General features: G+C 45.3%; 2 protein-coding genes across 8 annotated transcripts in view; one reads left to right on the top strand and one right to left on the bottom strand.

Annotated features, from left to right (window-relative positions):
• Window positions 1-70: 70 nt before the first annotated feature.
• On the bottom strand, window positions 71-4,534 carry ints12 (integrator complex subunit 12). Of its 2 annotated transcripts, none has more exons than XM_071407722.1 (7): window positions 4,222-4,534; window positions 3,622-3,792; window positions 2,902-3,060; window positions 2,241-2,437; window positions 1,859-2,018; window positions 1,326-1,478; window positions 71-1,000 (listed from the first exon to the last, which is right to left on the bottom strand). In XM_071407722.1, the coding sequence occupies exons 2-7, from the start codon at window positions 3,778-3,780 to the stop codon at window positions 380-382; spliced, it is 1,449 nt and encodes a 482-aa protein (XP_071263823.1). In that variant the 5' UTR covers window positions 3,781-3,792; window positions 4,222-4,534; the 3' UTR covers window positions 71-379. The 2 variants fall into 2 exon arrangements, with proteins under 2 accessions (XP_071263823.1, XP_071263824.1); XM_071407723.1 differs by having other exon boundaries at window positions 1,332-1,478; window positions 4,222-4,380.
• Window positions 4,529-9,418, top strand: part of gstcd (glutathione S-transferase, C-terminal domain containing) — a 59,694-nt gene continuing 54,804 nt past the window's right edge. For 2 of the 6 annotated variants that reach the window (XR_011675699.1, XM_071407718.1), the window contains exons 1-5: window positions 4,529-4,644; window positions 4,973-5,219; window positions 5,385-5,612; window positions 5,943-6,407; window positions 8,239-8,508. Coding sequence is in view for 4 of the 6 variants with exons in the window: in XM_071407718.1 (XP_071263819.1) it covers window positions 5,019-5,219; window positions 5,385-5,612; window positions 5,943-6,407; window positions 8,239-8,508 (1,164 nt within the window). In the remaining 2 variants the exon portion in view is untranslated. The remainder of the gene's footprint in view (window positions 4,645-4,972; window positions 5,220-5,384; window positions 5,613-5,942; window positions 6,408-8,238; window positions 8,509-9,418) is intronic. The other 4 variants (XM_071407719.1, XR_011675698.1, XM_071407717.1 and 1 more) reach the window with 4 other exon arrangements.

Raw genomic sequence — 9,418 nt, 5'->3', positions numbered from 1 at the left:
TGCTGATGATCTCATGTCCTTTTCAGACTTTTGAGATTTATCCTCACAAAAAAAAGACAATTCTACTATGTCATAAAAATAATACATTTTATTACATTTTGCCCCCCCAAAAACCCAAAACAAACTTGTTAATTCAATTTTCTGTGACGTGGCTGAGTTTCAACAGAACGAAGAGGCACATTATAGCCACTAACAGTATCTCCAGCAGCATTTCATACATCAATGAAATTCAAGTATTCAATTGGATTAGGTTACATCCATGTTACAGTTAATTCAATGCTCTGGCACTCCTCCCATTCATAACTTCCACCTCTAACATCTTACTTACACACTAATCTCTTTCTTTCTCTTCCTTCCCTCACTACTTCTCCCATTCCATTCATTTCTTCAGCTTCTTCTGAGCAGCTTTTTTCTTCACCATCTGCAGGCGTTTCATGGCGTTGAGCTGAGACTCCTGGGATGTGGGCGCCTTGCCCCCCCCTGGCGCTTCAGCCGCCGCCTTCGACCCGTTACCGGTCCCATTCCCTGCTCCATTGCCCCCAGACCCTCCGCCGTTCCCTCCCAGGCTGGGCTGAGACCCACTGGGGGAGGACCCAGGACTTGTCCCCCTCCCCTGGTTCTCCCCACTGGAGGACCGGTTTAGGGTCTGCTTCCCCAGGGTCAGAGGTGGAGGAGGCTTCAGAGGCACAGAGCTGGAGCCGTTTCCACCATCACCGTTATTTCCATTTCCTCCTCCGATCGCCATCTTGGAGCCACTGCCGCCCAGTCCTCCGCCCGTCTTAGAGCTGGCCAGCCCAGAGAGTCCGGCAGGTTTCTGGCCAGGGGGGGTAGAGGTGGAGGAGGTCTTGCTACTTCCACTTGGCCCTGAGGAGCCAGGTTTGGTGCTGGCGCCAGGGCCAGCGGAGGTCTTGGCCCCGAAGGCGGCCCACCCTGTGAGGCCGCTGCCCGACTGCAAGGAGCCGCTGCTACTGGAGGGGTTGGCAGATACTGCTGCAGAAGCCTAGGAGGGAAAGAAACAAGCGTTAGAGATGCAATACTCCTAAGCACATCAAAACGACTCTGATCCTTTCCCCTAGTATAATGTCCAGGTATTACACACATGGTCAGTTTGTATGACAACATATATACATTTTGTCTTTACATTCAACCTGAATGTCCGCCATCTTTGAAAAGGCTATTGCACTGTATGCCATGTAATGTTGTATAATGTCTGGGTATTACATGATCAGGTTGCATTAGACAAGGTATATGTTATTGAAATATGTCATTTTTACCTAAATATGACTTGTATTTCAAATATGCAGCTCTGGTGTTGTAATGCTTACCTTCACCTCAGTTCGTTTGAAGGCCTGAAAGGTGCTGGATGTGTCGGGTTTGACCTTGAGTTCCGGTTTCTTCACCAGAGGGTCCTTCACCACGGGGGCTGCTGACACAACGGCTGGTGTCGGCTTCTGTGAAGGCTTCTGGGTCTTCTGGGCCTGGCAGGAAAAACAACAACAGCATAAGAACCCATTCAACTGGAGTGTTTTTGGGAGTGTGCAACATTACAGAACATTCAGATAGAAATGTATTGTGTAGAAAATAGATGATTGTCTGTCAGGTAGAGTAAGGAATCGTTTCAGCTCTGTTCATTAAATTTCTATCTGCAACCTTCAGAAGGTCTCAACTCACTGAATACACCCCTTGTTATAAGTATTGGTCACATGGTTTGCGTCCAAAATGGCAATCTATTCCCTATATAGTGCACTACTTCTGACCAGCGCACATAGGGATCTGGTCAAAAGTAGTGCACTGTGTAAGAAGCAGGGTGCCATTTCAGACTCAGCCAGGATGACTTGGTCGTCTATCCATCTCTTACCATGCGTTTCATCTGTCGGGTGCAGCGGGCGCAGTACCACACCAGGCGCGGGTCGTTGACGTCCTTGTCCGTCACCTGGGGCTTGTGGCAGTCCTGGTGGTAGAGGTTGTGGCACTCCTGGCACTCCACTAGCTGGTTGCCCGATGTCACCGTCATCTGCCTGAGGTCATCAAAATGAAACTAATTCATTAATTGATTGATTTTATTTATCAATGAAAATACATTACACACAGTACATACAGTCATTCATCACTGAAAGAGTTAGACGTAGTGTTCATTAGGCACCAAATGGAAAAAATGGACAAACAGGAAAAGATTATATTGACTTTTTCGTTTTCAGAAAAATGACCCAGGTGACATTCAAAAACCTCCGGGTACGTACCTGCAAACCACACAGGCCAGGCCCATTTCCATGGCGAAGTCGTCAGCATTGGTCTCTGCGTCGAAGTTGGAGAAGTCAGGCAGAGGTATGTCTTTGAAGGGCTGGACTGTGACGGGGGACGAGCGGTTCTCCTGCTGCTTGGGCTCCAGGCGAAGCTTCTTAGACGGTTCAGGTCCTTCACCTGGCTCTACCCTCACCTGGAAGACAACGGGAAGGGTTAATAACGGTGTTATGAAGGTGTTAGGAAGGTTTATAAAGTTGATATGTAGGTGGTATGTTCTACTTCGACCTCAACAAATGCGGATTTCATACTAAAATGTTGACGTATGACCTTTACGTGACAGTTTACGTTCTGTGTCATCTCAACAAACTGAAGATATGTCACACTGAACAAATTACTCCAATTATGTATCCAATGTATAACATTATGTATGTACAGTGGATAATTGTGTATGCATGTTTGGTTCTAGATTGTCTCAACAAAAGGAATGGAATTACTGGAATATGGATGAACGTCTTAAAATTCTATGTAATAACATTATGTACGACGAATCATGTTTTCCATGATTTGCAGTACTGGTTTGGTTCTGGAACAAACTAGCCCAGATCATGAATAAATCCCTATCCCCTACTCAGGCACAGCATCCATTCCATTTTGTACCTTTTCTGAAGGCCTCTTCTCCACCTCCTTCTTGCTCTTCTCTGAGCTGCTGGACTTGCTGCTGCTGCTGCTAGATGAAGAGGAGGAGCTGGAGGAGGACTTAGAGTCCTGTTTATTTATGCTCATCTTGGACACCGACACCTTCGTCACCTCCACCTCCTGTTGATAGACACAAGGTCTACACTTGTTGTATTCGGCGCATGTGACAAATATTTTATTTTATTTTTTAACACGAGGCTTTAGAGCTACTTCTCCAGGATACAAATGTTGGGAGTGACTGAAAGAACTAGAGAGAAGCGGCAGCGAAGGGATGTATGAAATGATAACGAGTGACACGGGTAAAGCAAGACACAGGTGCCTAGGTAAGGTTTCATATTTTACACCTCAATCATGTATGTCTATGGATTCCCTTTGGACTACTGTCAAAACCCCATATGATGACATCATTAAAATATAATCACACAAGCCTGTAAAATGATGACAACATCATGTTCTGAAGAGAGGTGAATGAATGCCATATAGTATAATAACAATATATGCTCTTTTATCATAAGCCACTTAGTCATGTGAGCATACATTTTTGTACGTATGGGTAGTCCTGGGAATCGATCCTACAATCCTGCATACATTTTTGTACGTATGGGTAGTCCTGGGAATCGATCCTACAATCCTGTCACTGCAAGCACCATGCTCTACCAACTAAGCCACAGTAGTCCATACCTTCAGTGATGAGCGATAAGAGGAATCACTCCCTCTGCCAGATAGAGACTCGTCCAGCAGAGCTCTGAGTTTATCCACAGAGTCTTTGCTCTTTGAGTGCAGGTATCCCAGTCCCTTTAGGAAGACAGGGTCCAACTCCAGACTCACAGATGCAGCCATGATCACACTGAGCTGTAGATATAAAGGATATGTAGAATATGGCATAGGCTTTGACTATAGGCCCTACCTGTTTTTAGCCTCATCCAGTTGATAAATATAGTACTGGCTAATTGGTAATCTGACAGCTAGTGAGTAACTTTAGTGATATTGTTGGATGGCAAAGCTAGACAGAAAACATAACCAACTAGTTACTATTGACACAAAGGTCAACTGCTTCTACACTAACTTGCATGTACATAATGTTAGGTAAGAAATTCTGACTTGTACGTGACTGTCAGCTTCTGAAGCTGTCTCGCAAGGTGTCCAGTTGGCTATCTAGCTATACCAAGTAGCTAAGTTAACGTTAGCCTTGGTTGGGAAACCAGCTAGCTAGCTCAAGTAGCTAGCTAGCTAGTAAGTTAGCAAAGGTTAGTTGAGATTCGTCATGTTTGATTACCTTACCTTACTCTCAAATATCTTTAACGTGTATTTCTCACACTAATGTGGTTATTATGACACGTAAATATTTACAGTAACTTAACAAGTGGCATTTGAGCTAGTGTAGCTGAAACGCCTTTATTTCCTAGCGGCATTCTTGTCCATCCACTAAATACATCCGAAGAAACAAGCAAGCTAATTTGTTGCACGGACCTCGACATTACCCGTAGCATATTTTGATTATCTAGACTGTATTAAAAATACGCCACTATAACTATGTAGTGTATAAATCATTTTGTAATACAATGTTTACATTTAATTGTGGTAAGTATTTGAATGTATGTATCATTGATCAGGACGGTCTGTATTGACTGTTACACGTGGAAACTTACTTGAGGAAGTGACGAGCTTACTATAACAACGTGCACAGTGAGCTTCACATGAACTGTAAGTAGCTAATTTCAGTGTATCATAGTTTGCTTGATAGTCAGAACCTAAACAGAAACGAAGCGTGGGCTAACTGTCTATGTAGAGCACTAACGTTAGCTCAATGTATACCTAGCTAGACAGCTACTACCTAACGTTAGCTAACAGTAGGTAAATTAAGTTAACGTTGGATATGCAAGCATATGCAAGTCTTAGCTAGCAACTTTAGTCTAGCAGACTAAACTCTACTTCACGATATAGACATGCATCTTGAGATGTATGGAGTTGACTTTAGTCAGCAAACTTTGGTCAGAGTTTGTTGCCACAATACCATTTGTCGTGTTTACAGGTTTGATTGACACCAATATTCAACCTATTCAGTACCTCCTGTCACAATGACGCAGACAGACCCACATGAGGAGCAGCAACCAGAGTGTCTCTACCTGGAACTATCCTCCCAAAACGAGCAGCCCTCTGTTCCCCTACACACCTCCATCTCGCTCTTCCTCCTGTCTTACTGCGAGTGCACGTCATTCAAAGTCTTCCTCGTCTCTGCCAAGCCTGACACACAAAGCTCACAATCCTGGAAGTCACAGGTTTGTCATTGTCGATTTGCTTTGCGTTGTAGACAGTAATGACAGGCAAAGAAGTTGGGAAAAACTTTACTGACCATGTTTCCGTCAACTATAGTACACAATATAGTGATGGTGAATGAATACATGTCAACATCAATATGTGTAACAACAATATTTCTTCGACAGGTACCAAAGTCTTTAGCTGTCTCGATGGTCCATGTCAAGGACTTGCCTGTGTTGGTGAGGGGCTGCCGTCTCCCCGCCGTACTGGATGAGACTGGGAGATACTGCAGGGCCGGGCTGGCTGTGGTGCTCAGGCATATTATAGACCGGACCTGTGAGGCAGACCCCAGAAGGAAGGATGCAGCATCACTGCTAGGGTTCAAGAAGACCTGTCTGAAGGCCTGCGCTGAGGTAAGGGGCAACACTCAATTATTATGATATGCATGCAGTGCTATTGGCAAAACTATGAATGATTCTGTTTGTGTATACATGACATTAGTGTTTTTGTTTTTAGGCATAATTAAATTGTCACATCTGTAGGAGCTTTCCCATTGGAAAACCAATTGAATCTTATATTCTCCCAAAGGGATTTTTTTTTATGAGCTAGTGATTAAGATGGGATAAACTTGTCTACTAGTTGTCTTGGACACACAGTACTGCTGTATAAAAATACAACTCTACATTACACCAATGCCACAAATATTAGTCAAAATGAATGCATGTTCCTCCTCTCCCTTATAGGTGAGCCAGTGGACCAGGCTGTGTGAGCTCAGTATCCCCTCGGCCGTGGAGGCCCACCTCCGGCAGCCCACTAACCCATCCCTGCACCTCCCCTCTGCCCTCCTCAACCTCGAAAAGACACTAGGCGAGCCCGTCAAGGTGCACAACGATGACAAGATCCGCCGGCAGAAGCTCCAGCAGCAGAAGAAGAACCAGAAGAAAATCTCTCAGGACCTCCAGGAGGACCAAGGGACAGACATCACCCAGCCCCAGGATTCGCAGTCCGCCGACGGGCTAGAACTCCGAGCAGCCCTGGCCAAGCTGTATGTGGATAGTGGTGCAGTTCCGTCCACGACCACTAGGGAGAGCTCTGACATCAGGAAAGTGAAGACCACAGAGCTGCCGCAGCTGGAGCATGTGTTTGCCGAGGGGCTGTACTTCACTCTGACTGATGTGGTGTTGCTGCCTTGTATCCATCAATACCTGGTAAGGAAGGCCCTTGAAGGTTCTGTTAGTTATATGTTTGAAGGGAAGTTAGTCTAGAACTCTTAGCCTGAGTCCTAGATCTGTTTGTGCTGTCTTTCCAACTCCATTGCTGTCACTGGCAAAACGGCACAAACAGATCTGGGACTCAGGCTACAGAGTTCTTGCTTTATGCACTTGATTTATATTCCACGGACCGAGCCTCCCTTCTGCTGGTCACTAAATATGTAAACTACCAGCACTTCTCTTGCAATCGTGTTTCTTCAATCTTTATGCAACTTGCATTTCCCAGGCCTGTTTAGTCTCCATGCTAGTTTTAGACAAGTGGTAGCTCTGACTGTATGGCACATTTTATTTTAACAGTAGCATATTACCCTATTGTCCCCTGTCATCACCTGCTACCTCATTTGAGTACTTAAACCTGTTGCCATGTCGACCGTATTATGAAGGCCTCTGAAATGATGCATGACACCCTTCTACATAGAATGTCTCATCAGGTGGTACCTGTACACCCACAGAGGCTTTATACAGTGGAAACCAGGCAGAACAGTGCCTTCTTAAGACTGTGTGTGTGTGTGTGTGTGTGTGTGTGTCTGTGTGTGTGGGCGGGCACAGATTCTATTCTCAAAGGTGGTCCACCTGGCTGTGGATGATAGCACCACAATGACAAATAGGTCTATTTTAAATGTAGTTGGTTGATATGCATTTCAATGAACCGGCTTTGGGATCATGCTTGGTTCGACGTGCTGATTTTAAAATGATGTCATTGTCATGGAGACGGAGCCTAATTTCGGATATGAGAAATCAGGCTGCGAGAGTGGTGTTGAAAGGATGAGATTTGCTGCCGATCACTTACTGTGGTTCATCATCAAGTTAGTTTGTAAAGTTATTTTAATTTGCCCCTAGCTGAATCTTCCTGGAAACATTTTAGTTATAGATTTCCCATATTTTGTTTAGTGTTTGGGTTTTTATGAGATGCCACCACAGGGTGTTAGTTATCGATCTATTATGCCTTGGAGCCAAGCGGTCAACAGGGTCTCCTCTGCACACCTCTCTCCTCTTCCATCTCTCCTCCTGTTCTCACAGCTGTATAGCCTGGGATTGGAATTAAGTGAAGTTCTCACAATGAGACTCTTAGAGGTCAGCTGTGCTCCAGTGGTTTCCAGTTTCACACTCAGCCTAGCATGTCTCCTCTTCTCCCACACAGCCACTGCTGTCTGTCCACAGATCCACAGGACAGAGAGCCAGAGAAAAGACCCTTGGCTTTATCTACTGTCCCCTCTTTCTATGCTCTATCTGTTTCTCTTTCACTCTCTATTCTCGCTCTCTCTCTTGGAAACACACACATTATGTTCTTCTATCCTTGTGGGAACCTTCAATTAATTTCCATTCAAAATTCTATTTTCCCCAACCCCTAAACCTTACCATAACACTAACCACTAGCCCCTTACCCTAATTCTAACCCTAACCTTAATTGTAACCCTAAACCTAACCCCTAAACTTAAAATAGCCTTTGTCCTCGTGGGAAATGTCCCCAAGAGGGAGACATTTTCTTGTTTTACTATCCTTGTGGGGATTTTAGGTCCCCATGAGGATAGAATAACTAACATACGCACACGCACGCACGCACACACACACACACACCCCTCTACAGCTGTCCATCTCTCTCTCTCCCAACCCTTGCCTTTCTTAGTGCCTGTCTCTCTCCTCCATCTCCAGAGGGGATCAGCCTGGTGGAACCTGGGCTCTTGGTTCAGTGAAGATGACACTTCTGATGAATCACTTAGCTGACTCAGGCCCCCCATCTTCACTTTCCCCTCAACCTCCTCCACAGAGATCCCTCCAGAGCCACAACGCCAGCATGCTGTCCCAGCTGCCTCTCTTGCTGCGCTGGTACCTCCAGGTCCAGGAAGTCCCTGGGGTCCCCAGGGCGGCCCAGGCCTGTGGGATGGCCCTCTCCACCCCCAAGGCCCTCACTACCGGCACCCCAACCATAGCCAAAGCACAACAGCCCAGCCAAGCGAAACAGGAAAGCCTGGAGACGACAACGACGAAGGAGGTGCACTTCGTTGGAGGCCCCAGGCCCACGATGACTAAACTCAAAGTAATTGAATATATTTTAATCTCTCTCCCACTCCCTCTCGGTCTCTTTCCCTCTATCAACTCTCTCCTCATGCCTTCCCACCATCTCTTTTTGGGAGGATTAGATGAGGATGAGGCACATTGAAGGTTTCAGGAAAGCTGTCAGTGGTAAAAACTCCCATACTCTCTAGCAGCAGCGCCTTTCTCTCTTGAATGCCTCTAGGCACATCGCGCGTGCAAACACACAGAACTGCCCCAATATAGGACTCCCTCTTCCTACTGACTGTGTCCCTGAGCTGCAACGATAAAGGATTTATGCACTCCAATTGGTTGTAAAATTGTCCCGCTTCCTATAATTGAAGGCTTTCTCGCAGATTATTGCGGCCTTGCTGTTGCGTTCTGTTACTTTAAAGGCTGGTTTGCAGTTGGTCTATCGATATGTTTGTGGACTGTTGTCGCTGTGACATAATGAACATTATATTTTCGTCCAACATCAAACTTGACGTTGTCGTTATGAAAAATTATAAGCACAAAACGTCAGCCAAGCAACTCAAAGGTACTTTCTAAAAACAATGATTTGGTTCGTTGCGAGCTTGTTGGCTAAATAGCTAGCTGGCTAGCCAGTTACAATAATGAACAGAGTAACGTTAACTTTATAGCTGACGACGTCGGAACTTACGCAGGCTACTTTTTATTAATTGAGGAAAATAAACCCAACACAACATCATCATTACCTGCAAGGTCAAATTGCTTACGGTTGTGAGTGTGACGAAATAAAAGTAGGTCATTCTGTCTGTGAATTTTAGAAATCCGGCATCGTCTTGTCACATTTAGATTTGTTGCTGTAGCAGCCCAGTAACCACGACAACGGACGTTGCGACAGTCTCAGAGACATTCACTTTTTTTCATGTCTGTGCAACAAGGGAAACGAG

The sequence above is a fragment of the Salvelinus alpinus genome, chromosome 6 (genome assembly GCF_045679555.1).
Source record: "Salvelinus alpinus chromosome 6, SLU_Salpinus.1, whole genome shotgun sequence".
Lineage (NCBI taxonomy): Eukaryota > Metazoa > Chordata > Actinopteri > Salmoniformes > Salmonidae > Salvelinus > Salvelinus alpinus.
The sequence above is the reverse complement of the archived record's forward strand: the minus strand, read 5'-3'. Positions and strand labels throughout refer to the sequence as shown.

What these genes read in the sequence shown, in the direction of transcription:
- ints12 (XM_071407722.1), bottom strand. Translation starts at nt 3,780, where the DNA reads ATGGCTGCATCTGTGAGTCTGGAGTTGGACCCTGTCTTCCTAAAGGGA. An exon ending in CTGGCCTGTGTGGTTTGCAG is followed by an intron (nt 2,019 to 2,240) that starts GTACGTACCCGG and finishes TGATGACCTCAG; the next exon opens with GCAGATGACGGTGACATCGG. An exon ending in TCAAACGAACTGAGGTGAAG is followed by an intron (nt 1,001 to 1,325) that starts GTAAGCATTACA and finishes TTTCCCTCCTAG; the next exon opens with GCTTCTGCAGCAGTATCTGC.